Raw genomic sequence first — 22,323 nt, 5'->3', positions numbered from 1 at the left:
AACATGTATCTGTGGATAGGTTCTTTGAGGCCTTAGGACTGATTTTTGATGAACCAGACCGGGTTAGTGTGGCAGAGGACACAATCATGGGTCTATCCCAGGGTAAACTCACCGCTGAATAGTTTTGCTCTGAGTTAAGGCGGTGGTCCACAGAAGTGACCTGGAACGACTGTGCTAAGTTGTCAGTTCAGGAGAGGACTGTTGGATCATCTTAAGGACGTTCTGGTTCTTCACACACCACTTAGCTCCTTGTAGGAGGCTATTACTCAGGCCATTGTTATGGGAGAGAGGTGTTATGCAGCGAGAGGTTCATTTACTTCTGGCTAATTCTGACTTGGCTCAATATACTGAATCTATGGAGGCTGGAGGCCACAACCTTAAAGAGGAGAGGAGGCACCGTCGAGAGGGGAGATTGTGTTTTTTCTGTGGAAGTCTTGGACATTGGAAAAAGGACTGCCCCTCTTGCCCACCGACTGACAAGCTTCCGAGTCTGGTTGATCATGGAGGAGGTCACACAGACTCTCCGGTACCTTTTTCCTCATGTCAAACGATGTTGTTGGAAGTGGAACTTTGTTATGGGAATTGTTTCACATCCACTTTGGCTTTCGTGGACTGTGGGTCATCCCTAAACTTCATTGTCTCATGATTGGTGTCCAAGTGTTAGATAGGGACAGTTAGGCTCGAATCACCAGTTCATATCGTTGCTGTTGATAAGACTCCGCTGGTTAAGAATATTGTGAAATTTGTCTTGGAGGAATTTCTCCTCAAGGTGGGTTCCTTGCATCAGGAAAGCATCTCATGTTATGTTCTGGACAATCTTCCAGCGGGACTGGTGTTGGGATTCCCCTGGTTAAGATTACATAATCCTGTTATTGACTGGGAATTTCGGGATATTGCAAAATGTGGTCCTAATTGTTCTAAAGGTTATCTTTCTGCTGTGCTGGTGTCATCCATTAATCTAGAGGGTATTTCAGAGTACCTGAAAGATTTTAAGGACATGTTTTCCGAAAAGGAGGCTGAGGTTTTACCACCACATCGTTCCTATGACTGTGCTATCAATCTTGTTCTGGGTGCTAAATTGCCCAAGGCCCGTCTGTACAATCTTTCCAGCCCGGAACGTTCCGCTATGAAAGAGTATGTCTCTGAAAGTTTACGTAAAGGCCACATCGATCCCTCTGTTTCCCCTATGGCTGCTGGATTCCTTTTTGTTAAGAAAAAAGATGGTGGTTTACGCCCTTTCTTCGATTTTCGGGAACTTAAGATTATGGTGAGAAATACCTACCCTTTGCCACTTATCCCTGATCTTTTCAACCAATTGTCTGGGGCTAAGTGGTTTTTCAAGTTAGACCTCCGGGGAGCATAAAATCTTATCCGTATTCGGGAGGGGGATGACTGGAAAACAGCATTTCTCACCTCTGAAGGTTTGTTTGAAAACTTGGTTATGCCCTTTGGTCTCACTGATGCGCCATTGGGCACTTTGTGGTGATGTATTTAGATGACATCCTGGTATTTTCATCTGAAAAGGAATCTCACATGGGTCATCTGTATGCAGCTATTCAGAGGTTATGGGAAAACTTGCTGTTCACTAAACCTGAGAAGTGTATTTTTTTGTCCAAGAACTGTCCTTTCTGGAGGTCATTCTATCTGCTAACGGGTTTTGCATGGACCCTGGAAAGGTACAGGCCATTGCTGATTGGGTGCAACCTAAAGACCTTAAAAGTCTTTAGCGTTTTTTGGGGTTTGCTAGTTACTATTGTTAAATCATTAAAGTATTTTCTCAGGTGATCAAGCCTGTCACTGATCTCACTTGCAAAGGGACTAATGTTAAAAACTGGTCGGTCCCGGCAGTTACAGCCTTTTCTTGTTTAAAAAAATGTTTCATGTCTGCTCCTGTATTAGTCCAGCCCAATCCGTCTGAACCACTCATTGTTGAGGTAGACGCATCAGAGTTGGGGGTGGGGGCAGTGTTGTCTCAGGGACACACCACTTTGACCACCTTAAGGCTAAGTGCACACGTACCGGAACTCTCGCGGAAATTACCGCGAGAATTCCGGAATTCCAGTCCGCGGGAAAATCGCATTTTAAATTCCCGCGATTTTCCCGCGGAAAAACTAGCATTTTGCAAGCGTAATTAGCTTGCAAAATGCTAGCGTTCTCCAAGCGATCTGTAGCATCGCTTGGAGAACTGATTGACAGGTTGGTCACACTCGTCAAACATAGTGTTTGACTAGTGTGACCAACCTTTTACTACTGAGGCTGCTTATGCGGCATCAGTAGTAAAAGATAGAATGTAAAAAAAAATAAAAAATATTGTTATTCTTACCTTCCGACGTCCCGCGCAGGCGTTCCCAGTAGTCCTTTGCGAAAATGCCCGTGATGACGTCAGTTCTCGCGGGATCGCGATGTCTCGCGGTAATTCGCGATGACGTCGTGCGAATTACCGCGAGACTTCGCGATCCCGCGAGATCGGACGCCATCGCGGGCATTTTCGCAAAGGACTACAGGGAACGGGAGCGTGGAGAGAGGCGGGAAGGCTGCGCGGGACGTCGGAGGGTGAGAATAACAATATTTTTTATTTTAAATTCTATTTTTTACAGGGATATGGTACCCAAAGCCCGGAGGACAGTCTCCTCTCCTCCGGACCGTGGGTACCATCCGCAATTGTTCTGCTTACTTTCCGCATGGTGTGCACAGCCACATGCGGGAAGGAAGCGGAACAATGCATTCCTATGGGTGCGGGATCGCCGCGATTCCGCAAAATAATGAGCATGCTGCGGTTTTTACCGCGAAGCGATTCCGCCGCGGTAAAAACCGCAGCATTAGCACAGCATTGCGGAATCCCATAGGAATGCATGGGATGCTTATTTTTCGCGTTTTCGCGGCAAAATCGCGCGGTTAAAACTGCCGCGGAAACGCAAAAAAAAACGCCACGTGTGAACTCAGCCTCAGACCTTGTGCTTTTTTCTCTGAGAAAATTTCTTCTGCAGAGAGAAATTATGATGTCGGGAATCAGAAGTTATTAGCCATAAAATTGGTTTTTAAAGAGTGGAGACATTTTTTGGAGGGGGCTGTTCATGGGATTATGGTGATTACGGACCACAAGAACCTGTCTTAAATGTTGGCTAAGTGCTTAACTCCTAGACAGGCGAGGTGGTCACTTTTTTTCACGTTTTCATTTTTCCATCACCTTTCAGCCTGATTCCAAGAATGTCAAGACCGATGGCTTATCTCGCAGTTTGGACCCAGTTTCACCTCCCAAACCTCCTCCCTCCATTATTCAGCATGGGGTGGTCGTTGCTGGGGTGACCTCCGAGTTGGAGCGGGAGATTCGTGAGGCTCTGTCTCTTGATCCTACGTCATTGCCTAATAATAAGCTCTTTGTTCCTGTTCAGTATTGGCTGACTCTGCTCTGTGGGCATCGAGGAGTCTCGGCTACCCGGAGAGCTATTGCTAGACTGTTCTGGTGGTCCTCCATGTCTTCTGACATCGCCGTGTTTGTGTCTGTTTGTGATACGTGTGCCCGTGCTTAAAAGCTCCCATAGCCGGACAGGGAATTGGTGCCATTGCCAATTCCGGATAGACCTGGGACTCTTTTATCCATGGATTTTATCACTGATCTCCCTCCTTCCAATGGAAAGACTGTGGTTTGGGTGGTGGTTGACAAATTTAGTAAATAGGCGCATTGTTACCATTGGTAGGACTACCTAACGTGGAAACGTTATCCAAGTTATTTATTGAGCATGTTGTGCGGTTGCATGGTGTGAATTTGGTGTCTGATAGAGGGGTGCAATTTGTGTCCAATTTCTGGAGGACATTTTGTAAGAGATTGGGTATTGATTTTGTAAGAGATTGGGTATTGACTTGACCTTCTCAGTCTACCATCCTGAAACCAACGGGCAGACGTAGAGGACCAGTCACTTGATAATTGGTGCTCCTCCCTGCTGGTGGCTGAGTTCGCATTTAATAATCGGGTTAATCAGTCCACTGGGTCCTCTCTGTTTTTCTGTAACTATGGCTTTCAACCCCATTTTGGTAAATTTTCCAGGTTGGATTCGGGGTGTCCTGGGGCTGATTCGGCGGTCCAATGGTTGGAGGAAGTATAGAGGGAGGTTTAAAAGAACATTGGGGTGGCTCAGAGCAAACAAACATTTTGCTGATAAACGAAGATCTGTGGGACCTGTGGTTTCTAGTGGGAGACAATGTGTGGTTGTCTACCAGGAACATACATCTGAAGGCTCCTTCCATTAAGCTGGGTCCTAAGTTTATTGGTCCTTACGAGATCATTGAGGTTGTCAATCCAGTTGCCTTCCATTTACACTTACCTCCGTCGCGTCGGATCCCCAATGTATTCCATAAGTCCCTTCTTAAGCCATGTGTACCTTCCTCTGCTGGGTCTCCACCCCCTTTGCCTCCTGTTTCGGTGGACCATCAGACTGAGTATGAAGTTGACCGGATTGTTGATTGTCGGAGGGTTCGCAGATCGCTTCAGTACTTGGTCAATTTGGAGGGGTTACGGTCCTGAGGAGCGATCTTGAGTTCCGGCGCGATCCGTCTATGCTGATCATCTGGTTCAGGCGTTTCATGCACAGTATACTGGAAAACCTGGGGATCCGGTGGCCCCCCTTGAGAGGAGGGTACTGTCATGATCCAGTCCGGGTTTTGAGCCCTGTCTGCCCTTTCCCAGTGTGATCATGGCAAGGTCTAACTTTGCCTGGCCTTTTTTTGGGTTCAGGTCTGCTATTTCTTCCTGCTGCATCCTGCAGGTGATGTCAGTTATATTTTCTGCCTACTGCATGAGTATCTGTCTCTGGTAGTACCCTTATTTGTCCTGCTGTGCTTTCTGACTACCCGTGTCTATTCCTTTCTCCCTGCCTGTCCCGTCTTAGTGTTTCCGCTTGGTTTTGGATTTACCGGTGTTTGACTCGGCCTTGGCTTTGACTTGACCTTGCCTCTTCTTGTACTGCTGCTATGGACTGGTTTTGACCCTCTGGAGCTCCTCTGACTCTGTGATTGTTTTTTCCCTTTGTACTGTGTGAAGGTCTAGGTTTTGACTCTCAGAAAGTTGTGGGAAGCAGGGTGTGTTGCAGTCCGCGCTGCCGAGATTCACAAATCACCTGGGATACAAGATGTTGTAGCAGTGTACTCCTTTATTTCCTCCTACGCGTTTCGGCGCCCTTCCTGGCACCTTCCTCAGGGATATTACATCAGCCATAGGAGCAGGGAATTTATAGCCCCTTACATTAGCAATTATGGGTGTGTTCTGTTTACATGTGATGTCATAATGGTCATCACTGGGGGAGGGGCCAGCATTTTTGGCGGAATTTCACATAAATAGCATGATAAAACAAGAAAATGGTCCAAAACACTTGCTAAAATGTACATAAAAATCTTACAAACAGAATGATGTAAAAATTTCCATGAAAAATGCAGCAGAAACGTTGCTAAAATATCCAGACTATCACTGCAGAAAAAATGTTTTATAACCCATTGTCACCCGACTTTCAGGGTAGTAGAACCCATGTATTTGCTGGTTTCAGTGTTTTCTCTTGTGACTAATGTTGAGCGCCACCGTCTCTCTGGTATCAGTGCCGTTGGATCGAAGGTTCTATAAACTGCTATTTCATGACACTATCCTGTTAAATATATGGTCCTATGGTTGTTATAAAAGAATTGTTATGAAAAATTATCAAAGAAATATGTCAAAAATATTATTATGTTAAATTGTATGAATTGTTTAACAGAATTCGTTATCTGTTTGCTTGAATGCCCGTGTGGATTGCAATATATAGGGAGGACCATCAGACCGCTTCACGAAAGGCTAAACAAACACCGTTCAAACATAAAGAATGGTTATAGAGCCCATGGTGTGTCACTCCATTATGACACCCATCACAACAGAGATATAAGAGCAATCAAACTAACCCCAATTGATCACATAGCAGACAATGTACCAAATAGGTTCGAACACCTAAAAAAACGTGAGAAATACTGGATGTTTAAGCTGGACACAAAACCAAAAGGCTTGAATATAATTTCTGAATTGATATGAATTCCCACACCACGCTCACTTCCTGACACTTATCTAAGTGGGTGACACAATCACAGGTAATAGATGCTATCAGTATAAACACATACACACTGAGATCACTCCCAATCCCTTTCTAAAATCTGTTATTTTCAAATCTGTTTCACCCACATTTTTGTATTCACTTTTATTTTTATTATTTTTTCCCACTGGTATATAGCAATCACAATTCACTAGTATTTGTTAGAATAATGTTCACTCGAACACAAGATACACGAATTCACAATAATCAACTGATGGTTTAATATATCTATTTTTACTTCCACATAGTAACAGCATCCACACTGCTTGGTATGAATGTATGTAGTGCCATCTACTGGTGCTTTAGAATACTAACACCAACATAAGATCTAATGAACAGCTATATGAATTTGTCTTGTTTTTTTCTGGTTATTGAAGATAGTATTTGAATACCAACACCGACATAAGATCTAATGAATAGCTATGTGAACTTTCTGGTTTTTCTGATGGCGTGTATTTTCTCCTCATTGTCCTTTATGCTATATTGCTTGTGCTATATTGTTTGCGCCTGTATGGAGACCTGTGTTCTTCCTGGGTATTAGAACCTAGGTTTGCTGTACCTACAGACACACGATCTATGGGTGATACCACCACAACCATTATATAAAATAGTGACCATAAACACACGGAAGATGAGAAACACAGTTTTTAAGCCATTTTTAATCATTTTAATACAATTTTTTAGATAATTTTTTATTGACAATGAATAGTTGGTATAGAATAAAAATAAAAACTTTTAAGAAGCAGTTGATCTTGGGAATGTTCTGGTTTATATTTTATGAAGTTTATTTTAATAGCAGCACCACTCTTTGCTCCCCTCCTAAAACAAAAATAAAGAAGATTGTTTGTTAACATAATAATAATATTTTTGACATATTTCTTTGATAATTTTTCATAACAATTCTTTTATAACAACCATAGGACCATATATTTAACAGGATAGTGTCATGAAATAGCAGAACCTTCGATCCAAAGGCACTGATACCAGTGAGACGGTGGCGCTCAACATTAGTCACAAGTGAAAACACTGAAACCAGCAAATGCATGGGTTCTACTACCCTGAAAGTCGGGTGACAATGGGTTTAAAAAACATTTTTTCTGCAGTGATAGTCTGGATATTTTAGCAACGTTTCTGCTGCATTTTTCATGGAAATTTTTACATCATTCTGTTTGTAAGATTTTTATGTACATTTTAGCAAGTGTTTTGGACCATTTTCTTGTTTTATTATGCTATTTATGTGAAATTCCACCAAAAATGCTGGCCCCTCCCCCAGTGATGACCATTATGACACCAGGGAGGCTAGTCCTGATCTGGCACACCCCAATAAGTTTGCTAAGTTGGCAGATGAGGGGAGTGTTAGTGCAGGAGTAGCACTGCTGCAGCAAGGCATGTCCTCTGAAAGCCAGAGGAGTGTCTGCTCCAGTAAGGGGGGAAATAGGAGAGCAGGGCAGGCCAGACAGGTTCTGGTAGTGGGGGACTCAATTATTAGGGGAACAGATAGGGCAATCTGTCACAAAGACAGATCGTCGAACGGTGTGCTGCCTACCTGGCGCTCGAGTCCGACACATCGCTGATCGGGTTGACAGATTACTGCGAGGGGCTGGAGAGGATCCAGCGGTCATGGTGCACATTGGCACAAATGACAAAGTTAGAGGTAGGTGGAAGGTCCTTAAAGATGATTTCAGGGAATTAGGCTGTAAGCTTAAAGCAAGGACCTCCAAGGTGGTATTTTCGGAAATACTTCCTGTACCACGTGCCATGCCAGAGAGGCAACGGGAGATTAGGGAGATTAATAAGTGGCTTAGGAATTGGTGTAGGAAGGAGGGGTTTGGGTTCCTGCAGAACTGGGCCGACTTCTCAGTTGGCTACAGGTTCTACGCTAGGGACGGGCTGCACCTCAATGGGGAGGGTGCAGCTGTCCTGGGGGAGAAAATGGCTAGAAGGTTGGAGGAGTGTTTAAACTAGGGACGGGGGGGAGGGTATTCCTTTTATAGGAGGGGAAGACAGTGCAGATAGAGACCTGGGCACAAATAATGACATTGGGGGTGGGGGTTGCATGGGGGGTGGGGTTAGAACAGTTAATAATTTAAGAAAGAACAGAGGTACAGAGAGATACATAAAGTGCATGTATACTAATGCCAGAAGCCTCGCCAACAAGATGGAGGAATTGGAGTTAATGTTGTTGGAACATAATTATGACATGGTGGGGATATCTGAGACATGGCTGGATGAGAGCCATGACTGGGCGGTTAATTTACCGGGCTATAGTCTGTTCAGAAATGACCGTACAAATAAGCGAGGGGGAGGCGTGTGTTTATATGTAAAATCATCCTTAAAACCCATCCTTCGTGATAATCTATATGAATCTAATGAAAATGTAGAGTCCCTGTGGGTAGAGATAAGGGGAGGGGGAAAAATAATAAATTACTGATAGGGGTTTTTTATAAATCTCCAAAAATAATGGAAGCTACAGAGAATATCCTCATAAAGCAAATAGATGAAGCAGCGACTCAAGGAGAAGTCATTATTATGGGGGACTTCAACTACCCTGAAATACATTGGGGAACAGAAACCTGCAGTTCCAGCAAAGGTAATAGGTTTCTGACAACGATGAGAGACAATTACCTTTCGCAACTGGTTCAGGACCCAACAAGAGGGGGGGCACTGCTAGACCTAATATTAACCAACAGGCCAGACCGCATATCAAATGTAAGGGTTGAGGGTCACTTGGGTAATAGTGATCACAAATTAATAAGTTTTCATGTATCCTATAATAAGATGTGTAGTAGAGGGGTTACAAGGACACTAAACTTCAGGAAGGCAAATTTCCAACGGATGAGAGATGATCTTGGTGCAATTAACTGGGACGATATCCTGAGACATAAAAATACACAAAGAAAATGGGAGACGTTTATTATCATCCTGAATAGGACCTGTGCACAATATATACCGTATGGGAATAAACATGCGAGAAATAGGAGGAAACCACTATGGCTAAATAGAGCTGTAAGGGGCGCAATAAGAGATAAAAATAAAGCATTTAGAGAATTAAAGCAAGTAGGTAGTGATGAGGCATTAAATAAATACAGAAGATTAAATAAATTCTGTAAAAAGCAAATCAAGACAGCAAAGATTGAGACAGAGAGACTCATTGCCAGAGAAAGTAAAAATAATCCCAAAATATTCTTTAACTACATAAATAGTAAGAAGCTAAAAAATGATAGTGTTGGTCCCCTTAAAAATAGTCTGGGTGAAATGGTGGATGAGGATGAGGAAAAAGCCAATATGCTAAATGACTTTTTTTCAACAGTATTTACACAAGAAAATCCCATGACTGATAACATGATCAGGGATAAAAATTCTCCATTAAATGTCACCTGCTTAACCCAGCAGGAAGTACGGCGGCGTCTACAAATCACTAAAATTGACAAATCCCCGGGCCCGGATGGGATACACCCCCGAGTACTGCAGGAATTAAGCACAGTCATAGATAGACCACTATTTTTAATCTTTAAAGATTCCATAATAACAGGGTCTGTACCACAGGACTGGCGTATAGCAAATGTGGTGCCAATATTCAAAAAGGGGACAAAAACTGAACTTGGAAATTATAGGCCAGTAAGTTTAACCTCAACTGTGGGTAAAATCCTGGAGGGTTTTCTAAGAGATACTATACTGGAGTATCTGAAGAAGAATAACCTCATGACCCAATATCAACATGGGTTTACAAGGGACCGTTCCTGTCAGACTAATCTGATAAGCTTTTATGAAGAGGTAAGTTCCAGACTGGACCAAGGGAATGCAGTGGACGTGGTGTACATGGACTTTTCAAAAGCTTTTGATACGGTGCCACACAAAAGGTTGATACATAAAATGAGAACAATGGGGATAGGGGAAAATATGTGTAGGTGGGTTAAGAGCTGGCTCAGGGATAGGAAACAAAGGGTGGTTATTAATGGAGCACACTCGGACTGGGTCACGGTTAGCAGTGGGGTACCACAGGGGTCAGTTTTGGGCCCGCTTCTTTTTAACATATTTATTAATGACCTTGTAGGGGGCATAGAGAGTAGAATTTCAATATTTGCAGATGACACTAAACTCTGCAGGGTAATTAATACAGAGGAGGACAATTTTATATTACAGGAGGATTTATGTAAACTAGAAGCTTGGGCTGATAAATGGCAAATGAGCTTTAATGGGGATAAATGTAAGGTCATGCACTTGGGTAGAACGAACAAGTTGTTTAATTATGTGCTTAATTGTAAAACACTGGGCAAAACAGTCACTGAAAAAGACCTGGGTGTATGGGTGGACGACAAACTCACATTTAGTGGCCAGAGTCAAGCAGCTGCTGCAAAGGCAAATAAAATAATGGGATGCATTAAAAGAGGCATAGATGCTCATGAGGAGAGCAAAATTTTACCTCTATATAAGTCACTAGTGCGACCACACTTAGAATACTGTGTACAGTTCTGGTCTCCGGTGTATAAGAAAGACATAGCTGAACTGGAGCGGGTGCAGAGAAGAGCAACCAAGGTTATTAGGGAACTAGGGGGTCTGCAATACCAAGACAGGTTATTACACTTGGGGTTATTTAGTTTGGAGAATCGAAGGCTTAGGGGTGATCTTATTACAATGTATAAATATATGTGGGGACAATACAAAGACCTTTCTAATGATCTTTTTACTCTTAGACCTGTGACGGGGACAAGGGGGCATCCTCTACGTCTGGAGGAAAGAAGGTTTAAGCATACTCACAGACGCGGATTCTTTACTGTAAGAGCAGTGAGACTATGGAACTCTCTGCCATATGATGTTGTAATGAGTGATTCACTACTAAAATTTAAGAAGGGACTGGATGCCTTTCTTGAAAAGTATAATACTACAGGGTATATACACTAGTCTCCTTAATATTGCGTTGATCCAGGGAGCTAGTCTGATTGCCGTATGTGGAGTCGGGAAGGAATTTTTTTCCCCAATGTGAAGCTTACTGTTGCCACATGGAGTTTTTTTGCCTTCCTCTGGATCAACATGTTAGGGCAAGTTAGGATAGGATATGGGTTGAACTAGATGGACTTAAAGTCTCCCTTCAACCTTAATAACTATGTTACTATGTTACTATGTTACATGTAAACAGAACACACCCATAATTGCTAAGGTAAGGGGCTATAAATTCCCTGCTCCTATGGCTGATGTAATATCCCTGAGGAAGGTGCCAGGAAGGGCGCCGAAACGCGTAGGAGGAAATAAAGGAGTACACTGCTACAACATCTTGCATCCCAGGTGTTTTGTGAATCTCGGCAGCGTGGACTGCAACACACCCTGCTTCCCACAACTTTCTGAAGGTTTTTCCACGTGCGAGTGGTTGGTGGAGGTCCTGCAGCAGCTGATTCTGTGATATGCTCTCAAGCCAGTTGTGGGTTACACAACTGGAATAGGTGAGTGCAACTGTATTATACCGCTCATACTTCAAGTGTCACTAGTGATAGGGCACTATTGCGCCTCTGGTTCCCCCCACCATTTTTGTATCGATAGGTTTTGACTCGGCTAATTTGACTATTCTGCTGCTACCTGGTGGTAGCCTCGCTACAGTGCTGCAGGTCTGCTCTTGCAGACATGCTGTCCTCCTTCCACTCTATTGCCATCTAGTGGAGCTTGCAGCTATCTGCATAATTGCAGCGTGACAGTCCTCATCAAGAAGTAGTTATTTCTCATGTCACGTGTAATGAATATCTCCAGTATTGCTAATAATAATAATAAATTTTATTTCTATAGCGCCGACCTATTCCGCAGCACTTTACATTTCAGAGGGGACTTGTACAAACAATAGACATTACAGCATAACAATAATCACATAGATCATAACAGATGCCAAGAGGAATGAGGGCCCTGCTCGCAAGCTTACAGTCTATGAGGAAAGAGGTAGACACGAAAGGTGGGTGGTAACATTTGCCCTGATTGTTTGGATCAGCCATAATGTTAAGTGTGTAACAATACAGACACAGAGGGCTAATGGATGCATAAAGCATGTGGGAACATGATGCGGGGAACCTGGTTATGGTAAAACTTTTGCCTGTGCCACACAGGGATAGATTAGGTTAATGTGTTGAGGCGGTAGGCCAGTCTGAATAAATGCGTTTTCAGGGCACGCTTAAAATTGTGGGGATTGGGGACTAATCGTATTGACCTGGGAAGTGCATTCCAAAGAATTGGCGCAGCACGTGTATAGTCTTGGAGACGGGAGTGGGAGGTCCTGATTATTGTGGATGCTAACCTCAGGTCATCAGCAGAACGTAGGGCGCGGGTAGGATGGTATACTGAAACAAAGGAGGAGATGTAGAGTGGTGCTGAGCCATGGAGAGCTTTGTGGGTGAAGGTAATAAGTTTGTACTGGATTCTGGAGTGGATGGGTAGCCAGTGTAATGACTGGCACAAGGTAGAGGTATCGGTGTAACGATTGGTGAGGAATATGATCCTGGCAGCAGCATTCAAGACAGATTGGAGGGGGGAGAGTTTGGTAAGAGCGAGACCTATTAGAAGAGAGTAACAATAGTCGAGACGAGAATGAATAAGAGAAACAGTAAGAGTTTTTACGGAGTCAAAAGTAAGAAAAAGTCGAATTCTAGAAATGTTTTTGAGGTGCAGATAACAAGAGTGAGCCAATGATCGTATGTGGGGGACAAAGGAAAGCTCGGAGTCAAGTATGACCCCAAGACAACGGGCATGTTGCTGGGGAGTAATAGTGGACCCACACATGGAAATGGCAATGTCGGGTATAGGTACAGGTGCTAATGCCGATTTCAGTGTTGGTAAATGAGACGAGAATTAGCGTTATGGAAGATGAGTTTATGAGAAACATATTCAGCTGCCGACTCCGAAGAAGAAACTGCTTGTTGTGTGTGGCCTAAAATATATAGGTTTTATTAGTGGATATAAAGATGACAACTAAATATTGTAAAATAATTAAATAAGAAGAAATAAATTAAAAAATAAAAAATACAGAATGTTGTTAAATACTAAAAATACCATTGCTGCTTGGGTCTCTGCATTTTATGGTCTGTCCCAATGAACTTGTGATTCCTGCAGCTAATCAGTTGACCAAATGTAACAAGGTGGCAAGGGGGGGTAGTCATGGGCGAGTCTGCTAGGTCACAGTGACAGAAAAAACTGACGGCACATCCTAGTCTGAATAGGTGCATACCAAAAAACAGCTTACATATCAAAATAAGGAAATGGTTGCACTCAATTGCATTAAGACATATCAAATATTTTGCGCTAAGTATCTCATATGTTTTTTCTAAATTCCAAAAGCCATTATGCTATTCACACTTCATATATTTCATATTGGATATGCTAGGTCACAGTGAGCACCCCGACCCCTTGCATATGAAAAAACAGTTCTAATCCCAGTCCCAGGTCACAGTGGGTTACCTCAGGCACACAGCTGCTCTCCATGCTTGAACGGCATCCTCTGGATGCACCACACGTCACACTCTTTAGGGCACATCAGTGGCAACTTGTTTAATGAGAGAAAAAGGCAACAATTTATGAACTGTCCCTATTCACAGCAACAGCTGCAGCAGCAGAGGAAATGGCTCCCAGTTGGCTTCCAGGAGCAAACAGTCTCTAGTAGGGCACACACACAGTCCTTGTGCCCGCTGCCCGACAGTCCACAGGTAGCTCTGTTCCTTCCAAGGAGTGCAGTATGCTCCCAGCAGGGGAGCACTTCCTGCTCCTGATCCTTTGAGACTGACAGTCCTGCCTCCTTTATTAACCTCTTCTGTCCTTAAGCTACATATAGTTTATAAAACATTAAGACAACACAAACCCAGCACAGCATAACCATGACACATTACATTATTACATATAGAAAACTTTACATGGTACAAAAAGGTAAACATTAATACAATACACATTAATGTATGATTCACAGTCAGGGCACCGCATGAGGTTCCACATACAGGGATGGAGACAGGGAGCAACCGAGGATGCCCGCCACCTCCTTACACAAACAGTGGCCAACTTAGCCAGTAATTGAGAGCATGGAGATTTCTTAGTCAGCAATTCAACTTATATTCCAGTCCATATACAACATCTACACGTTCTATCTCCTCATATGTTTCCCCTATTATATCCAGTAATTGTATTATTATATAGAATTCTTTATGATGTTACATCGGCTCATCTTTCTATTCAGGTCTCTACAATATCAGATCCTGTCAGTGAAGATCTTCTATATAAGAGAATTTTTCTGATTTTTCCCATCACAGATGGATATGGACAGAGACAAGATGGCGGAGAGGATATTACACCTCACCCTAGAGATCCTCTTCCGGCTTACTGGAGAGGTGAGAGATTCTGATGACGTCACATTACTTCATTCTTAACTATGGGAATAACAGATGGACAGAATTGGAGAGGTGAGGACTCTGGAAATGTCTGTAGTGAGATTTATTAATGTGTCTCTCCATAACCAGGATTACACAGTAGTGAAGAAGACCTCTAGTGAGCGCTGTCAGGACCCTGTGTCTGAGAGATGGGGAAGACCCCTGAGCCCAATCACAGGGCCTCCACCTCACCCCCTGATACATGAGGCCATCAATGACCAGAAGATCCTAGAAATCACCTACAAGATGATTGAGCTGCTGACTGGAGAGGTAACATTGGTGGGAATGCTGGGACATTATACAGTAATGCTATGAAGGTATCGGGGGGATGACGGTATCATTGTATGTGTCAGGTTCCTATAAGGTGTCGGGATGTCGCCATCTATTTCTCCATGGAGGAGTGGGAGTATTTAGAAGGACACAAAGATCTGTACAAGGACATCATGATGGAGGTTCACCAGCCCCTCACATCACCAGGTAATAGACAGGACTAAATACACACGGCCTATAATTATCTATATGTAAAGAATGAATTCAGTCCTTGTATGTGTTTCCTCCAGATCTATCCAGTAAGAGGACAACACCAGAGAGATGTCCCTGTCCTCTTCTTCCACAGGACTGTAAGCAAGAAGATCCCAGTGTTCCTCAGGATCATCAGGTAGATGGAGAGAAGGTGTCATGAGATCTCCCCTATTATGTGTAGACGGCAAGAAGATCTTGTGCTCAGTCTTGTTTTATCCACCAGTATTATATGTTTTATACATGTGTAATGAGAATGGTGGAGATGGCAGGATTAGAGCTTATCATAGATGTGACTTCTCCATCTGTCTGTGACTTTTACAATATTTATTTCAGGGTGAAGATCTGACCCATATTAATAATAATAATACTACAGAGACATATGTGAATGGTGATGAGGTGTGTAAAGAGGCAATTCCTACATATGACTACCCAGGTGAGTAGTAACCACTAAATGCTGAGAAGTCACATATTTTTTTCAGAGAATATGAATGATAACTCCAAAACTTTTTCTCCACTCATGGATAGTAGTTGGCTGAAGCCATTTATTGTGAAACTACTGTGCTTTCTCTTTTTAAATCATAATGACAACCCAAAACATCCAAATGACCCTGATCAAAAGTTTACATACCCCATTTCTTAATACCGTGTATTGCCCCCTCTAACATCAATGACAGCTTGAAATCTTTCGTGGTAGTTGTGGATGAGGTTCTTTATTTTCTGACATGGTAAAGCTGACCACTCTTTTTGGGAATAAGTCTCCAGTTTTTGTAAATTCCTGGGTTGTCTAGCATGAACTGTGTGCTTGAGATCTCCCCAGAGTGGCTCAATGTTACTGAGGTCAGGAGACTGAGATGGCCAATCCAGAACCTTCACTTTGTTCTGCTGTAGCCAATGACAGGTCGATTTGGCTTTGTGTGTTGCTTTTCAAGAGCCTTTGAGCCACAAATAATGTGGAAACCTCTGTTTTATTCTGTTGACAGATGATGGACCTGAGTGGGGACTTGTTTTTTTGTGAGATGAGTAGACATTTTTAGTGGTGTTATTTTGGCCAACATAACATTTGTAGCTTTTCCATATTTGTGAGGCAGAATGAACAAACAGTTGAACACCTCACTCTACTGATTCATCCTATGACGTTTGCTATTAGAATGTGAACTGTCATTGTCTTGGTGAATAATTCAGTATTTTTAAAAAAACTTGCTATTTTTTATGGACAGCTTAAGTAGAAATGTTCAAAAATATAAACTTCAAGGATATTTTATTAAAAAATAATTGGTTTTATTATTTATTAGCAGATGACTGTACCAGGAGATCAGAGGGACAGCTGACATCTTCAGTTTTTAAATCAGATTATATAAAGATCCCACAGGATAGAATTGAAGTGCATGACATTACTCCAGATATACCATCATCTCTTCACTGCAAAGATTTATCATCTGATCCTTTGAAACAGGTCCTGTCTTTTGATTCATTACTGACTATTAAGGGAAATCAAAGTCTCAAAATAATCATTAAAAAAAATATTGCTCCTAAAGCAAAGAAGCAATTTTCACGTTCAGAATGTGGAAATACTTTTCCTCTTGAAAAATCTTTTTTTAAACATCAAAAAACTCACACATCAGAGAATAGATTTTTTTGTTTCAAGTGTGGGCGATGTTTTAACCAGAAATCAAATCTTGTTATACATCAAAGAACTCACACAGAGGAGAAGCCTTTTTCGTGCTCAGAATGTGGAAAATGTTTTAAATGGAAATCAGATCTTGATAGCCACCAGAGAACCCACAAAGGGGAGAAGCCTTTTTCATGTTCAGAATGTGGGAAATGTTTTAAATGGAAAACAAATCTTATCAAACATCAGAGAACCCACACAGAGGAGAAGCCATTTTCATGTTCTGAATGTTGGAGATGTTTTACTGATAAATCAAATCTTATCAAACATCAGAGAACCCACACAGGGGAGAAGCCATTTTCATGTTCAGAATGTGGAAAATGTTTTAAGCGAAAATCAGATTTTGTTCAGCACCAGAGAACCCACACAGGCGAGAAGCCATTTTCATGTTCAGAATGTGGGAAATATTTTAACCAGAAATGGATTCTTGTTAGGCATCAAAGAACTCACACAGGGGAGAAGCTTTGTTCATGTTCAGAATGTGGGAAATGTTTTAACCAGAAAGTGCATCTTGATATCCATCAGAGAACTCACACAGGGGAGAAGCCTTTTTTCTGTTCAGATTGTGGAAAATCTTTTACAGATTCATCAAGTCTTATCAGACATCAGAGAACCCACACAGGGGAGAAGCCTTTTTCATGTTCAGAATGTGGGAAATATTTTAACCAGAAATGGATTCTTGTTAGACATCAAAAAACTCACACAGGAGAGAAGCTTTACTCATGTTCAGAATGTGGGAAATGTTTTAACCAGAAAGCATATCTTGATATCCATCAGAGAACTCACACAGGGGAGAAGCCTTTTTTCTGTTCAGAATGTGGAAAATGTTTTACAGATTCATCAAGTCTTATCAGACATCAGAGAACCCACACAGGGGAGAAGCCTTTTTCATGTTCAGAATGTGGGAAATATTTTAACCAGAAATGGATTCTTGTTAGACATCAAAAAACTCACACAGGAGAGAAGCTTTATTCATGTTCAGAATGTGGGAAATGTTTTAACCAGAAAGCATATCTTGATATCCATCAGAGAACTCACACAGGGGAGAAGCCTTTTTCCTGTTCAGAATGTGGGAAATGTTTTAACCAGAAATCGAATCTTGATAGCCACTGGAGAATCCACACAGGGGAGAACACCACCCAACTGGTCTCTGTACAGACTAGGAAGTCCCTAGCTGCACAACTAAAAACACCACCTCTGACCTAACTCATTAATAGGTCATTGAGGATTTTCTTGTACCTCCTGAGGAACCAGAGCAGAAGCCACAACACACTGTCAACAAAGAGAATAGAAAATGTGAAGTAAGATCTGAAAACCCTGGGTGAGAAACAAAAACACTTTTTCATATAGGTCAAAGAACGCAAGCTAAGGAGAACTAAAAATAAAAGGAACAATTGTAAGCTCCCAGAAGCCTTACAATGGTAGAAGGAAAAGGTGCTGGGAAGGAAATCAAACAGACTCAGTGCAAAAATACAACTGAATTTTACCAAGCATGGTAAACCACTTAACTGAAGGGCTGGAACTCCTGAACACACATTCACTAAGAGGTAAACGGGAAAATGAGAAACAGTTGGAGAGGAGCAAACAAAGAAAGGAAAACAAAGACAATAGAAACCATTAGCATTTGGACAGGGAAGAATAGGCAACAGGTGAGCAGACAGAAGAATTGACCACGCAGCTACATGTCACATGATTGAGTCTCCAAACCAAACTATGACAGTACTCTCACTTCTATGAGGGGCCACCGAACCCTCATAAACCCCTGACATCACTGATGGAACTCTGTCATCACCCAATTCATAGTTACATAGGTTCAAAAAAGACAAGGCTCCATCAAGTTTAACCTTTCTTCACCAAATATACATTTTTTTTCACTGCATTATCTATAACACACGATGTTATATGTACTGAGGAAATCATCCATCCTTTTTTTTTTTTTAAAGCTGTTATAGTGTCTGCCATTACTACCTCTTGTAGTGGTTCATTCCATAGTCTGAATGGTCTAACTGTGAAGAACCCTTTCCTATTTAGCTGCCAGAATCATCTTTCTTCCACCTGTAATGAGTGGCGCTGGTTCTTAGTATGATATCTGGTTTGAGTAAGTTATGTGCCAGTCCTTTGAACAATCATAGAATCATAGAATGTTAGAGTTGGAAGGGACCTCAAGGGTCATCGTGTCTATCCCCCTGCACAATGCAGGGCGGGATTCACTACACCATCTCAGACAGATATTGTATTGACCACATGTGTTTTACACATATAAATGAGATCTCCTTAGAGACGTCTTTTTTCTAAGCTAAACATGCCCAACTTTTTTCAACTTATCATATGGTAGGCCTTCCATCTTTTGTAATAATTTAGTTGCCCGCCATTGAACTAACTCTATGTAACAATTTCACCCCTCAATGTGTTTTAGGACACTGACAGTTCAGTCATCCAGGGTTGTGCAGGGATGTGCTGAGCTGTCTTTGTTTTCTTTGACAGCTTGGCCATCCAATCTGAGACTGGGTGGTGCAGCGCTCTCGTCAGGTGCTCCCTGTTCTCTTGATTACTCAGCTACTTGACTGGGCTGGCAGTCCCAGATAGCTGCAAGTCATAGCTTCAGCTCAATATGGTTTGTTTTCTAATAAAGATTGTTTTGTAATATTGTACTGTTCGTGTCAGTTTTTAACCCCTTAACTATGTCCAATACGCCTCTTAACGGTGGCAATTAAGGATTCTTATGCTTTAACGCTGCTTTTTAACGGCACTGAGAAATAAGTACAGTATATAGCACCCCCAGTGTCGGAATTTCTCAAAGAACATGATTCGGGTTGGTTTTTACGGACCCCAGTGTTGCGATCGCCGTTATTTTTCTTTCAATAATTCAAACGGTGCTCCCTCCCTTCGGAGCCCTGCCATGCGCCCAAACAGTGGCTTTCCCCACATACAGGGTATTGGCATACTCAGGAGAAATTGCGCAACAAAGTTTGTGGTCCATTTTCTCCTGATACCCTTTTGAAAATAAAAATAATGGCTCCAAATTAAACTTTTTGTGAAAAAAGTAAAATATTCATTTTTTTTCGTCCACAGTGCTTTAGCGCTCGTGAAGCACCTGAAGGGTTAACAAACTTTTTGAATGTGGTTTTGCGCACCTTGAGGGGTGCAGTTTTTAAAATGGTGTCGCTTTTGGGTATTTTTTGTTATATTGATCCCCCAAACTCACTTCAAATGTGAAGATGTCCCTAAAAAAAAGGTTTTGTAAATTTTGTCGGAAAAATGAGAAATTGCTGGTCAACATTTAACCCTTCTAATGTTCTAGCAAAAAAAAAAATTGTTTCCAAAATTGTGCTGATGTACAGTAGACATGTGGGAAATGTTATATATTAACATTTTGTGTGACACCAGTTTCTGAGTTAAGGGTACAAAAATTAAAAGTTTCAAAATTGCATATATTTTCAAAATTTTTGCCAAATATCCATTTTTTTTATATATATAAATGCAAGTTATATTGAAGAAATGTTACCACTATCACGAAGTACAATATGTCATGGAAAAAAAAACATTCTCCGAATCAGTGGGATATGTTGAAGCGTTCTAAAGCTATAAGTTCATAATGTGACAGTGGTCAGAATTGTAACAATTGGCTTGGTCATTAAGTACCAAATTGGTTCTGTCACTAAGGGGTTAATAACCTACATAGTTTGGTGTTGTCATCAAAGAATCTTCACCCTGAGGAAGCTACACTGCTGTGGCATAAATGCGTGGGATCTGTGACTCTCCCACTTCCCACTTCATATTGAGGGTTGCATTCCTCGTGGTTCTTATGAATAATTTATATTTAGCTATTGCTTATATGGGCCTTTGGGGAACCCTTGTTTATTGTAGTTAGATTTTTGCATGCTGTTTTGCTATTTTGAGAGTCAGTCTTTTTGAACTTGTTTACCTTCTTATCTGCTTTTAATTGCTTTTATCCTCATTCCTGTGTATGTTTTGGCAGCAATAAAGTATCGTTTTCATTTTTTTGGATATTCCAGCTTATATTGTTTTACTTTGAATTTTTGATGCCTCATTTATAGTGGGTATGGAAAGTATTCAGACCCCTTTAAATTTTTCACTTTGTTTCATTGCAGCCATTTGGTAAATTCAAAAATGTTCATTTTTTTTCTCATTAATGTACACTCTGCACCACATCTTGACTGAAAAAAACAGAAATGTAGAAATTTTTGCAAATTTGTTAAAAAAATGAAAAAAAAACTGAAATATCACATGGTCATAAGTATTCAGACCCTTTGCTCAGACACTCATATTTAAGTCACATGCTGTCCATTTCCTTATGATCCTTCTTGAGATGGTTCTACTCCTTTATTGGAGTCCAGCTGTGTTTAATTAGACTGATAGGACTTGATTTGTAAAAGCACACACCTGTCTATATAAGACAGTACATGTCAGACTAAATGACAATCATGAGGTTAAAGAACTGGCCAAGTAGCTCAGATACGGAATTGTGGCAAGGCACCGATCTAGCCAAGGTTACAAAAGAATTTCTGCAATACTCGAGGTTCCTAAGAGCACAGTGGCCTCCATAGTCCTTAAATGGAAGACGTTTGGAACCACCAGAAGTCTTCCTAGACCTAGCCATCCAGCCAAACAACAATTATGGGAGAAGAGTCTTGGTGAGAGAGGTAAAGAAGAACCCCAAGATCACCGTGGCTGAGCTCCAGAGATGCAGTAGGGAGATGGGAGAAAGTTCCACAAAGTCAACTATCACTGCAGCCCTCCACCAGTCGGGCGTTTATGGCAGAGTGGCCCGACGGAAGCCTCTCCTCAGTGCGAGACATATGAAAACCCTCATAGAGTTTTTTAAAAAACACATGAAGGGACTCCAAGACTATGAGAAATAAGATTCTCTGGTTTGAGATGAAGATAGACCTTTTTGGTGATAATACAAAGCTGTATGTGTGGAGAAAACCAGGCACTGCTTATCACCTGCCCAATACAATCCCAGCAGTGAAACATGGTGGTGACAGCATCATGCTATTGGGGTGTTTTTCAGCTGCAGGGACAGGACAACTGGTTGCTATTGAAGGAAACATGAAAGCAGTGAAAGTACAGAGATATCCTGGATAAAGACCTCTTCCAGAGTGCTCTGGACCTCGGACTTGGCCGAAGTTTCACCTTCCAACAAGAAAATTACCCTAAGCACAACGCTAAAATAACAAAGGCGTGGCATCAGAACAAATCGGTGACCATTCTTGACTTGCCCAGCCAGAGCTCTGACCTAAACCCAATTGAGTGTAATACGGCCGGGGGGTAGACAAATCGCACACTCCGTACTCACTGTGCTGTCTGCTGCTTCTTCCCTGGTGCATCCCACATTCTTCCTGGAGTTCAAAGGACTGGAAGTAGAGCCCAGGATAACTTCAAACAATAAAGATTTATTCTCTTCAGGACACAGCACATCCAATACACCTTTAGTACACTTGATACGGTACCAGCAATACATTTTTGTCAGCCTTCCCTACCTCCGTCTTCTTTACCAGAATGGACCACAAAGTTACAACGGGATGAGGAGCCCGGTGAAAAAGGCACTTCAACCTATCTCCCTGGAACCGACTTCTGCCCAGACATGGAAATAATCATCTACTAGGTCGTCCAC

General features: G+C 41.9%; 1 protein-coding gene across 1 annotated transcript in view; it reads left to right on the top strand.

The window, feature by feature from the left end:
- LOC141072981 (uncharacterized) overlaps positions 1-19,329 on the top strand; it is a 130,340-nt gene extending 111,011 nt beyond the window's left edge. The window contains exons 17-22 of the mRNA XM_073560247.1: positions 14,378-14,455; positions 14,585-14,764; positions 14,848-14,971; positions 15,055-15,152; positions 15,350-15,449; positions 16,309-19,329. Of these exons, the coding sequence (XP_073416348.1) occupies positions 14,378-14,455; positions 14,585-14,764; positions 14,848-14,971; positions 15,055-15,152; positions 15,350-15,449; positions 16,309-17,891 (2,163 nt within the window). The 3' untranslated portion in view covers positions 17,892-19,329. The remainder of the gene's footprint in view (positions 1-14,377; positions 14,456-14,584; positions 14,765-14,847; positions 14,972-15,054; positions 15,153-15,349; positions 15,450-16,308) is intronic.
- Positions 19,330-22,323: the final 2,994 nt, after the last annotated feature.

The sequence above is a fragment of the Dendrobates tinctorius genome, unplaced genomic scaffold (assembly GCF_039654945.1).
Source record: "Dendrobates tinctorius isolate UK_male_01 unplaced genomic scaffold, ASM3965494v1 ptg000294l, whole genome shotgun sequence".
Classification (NCBI taxonomy): Eukaryota; Metazoa; Chordata; class Amphibia; order Anura; family Dendrobatidae; genus Dendrobates; species Dendrobates tinctorius.
Note: the sequence above shows the minus strand (reverse complement) of the source record. Positions and strands in the feature narration are given on the sequence as shown.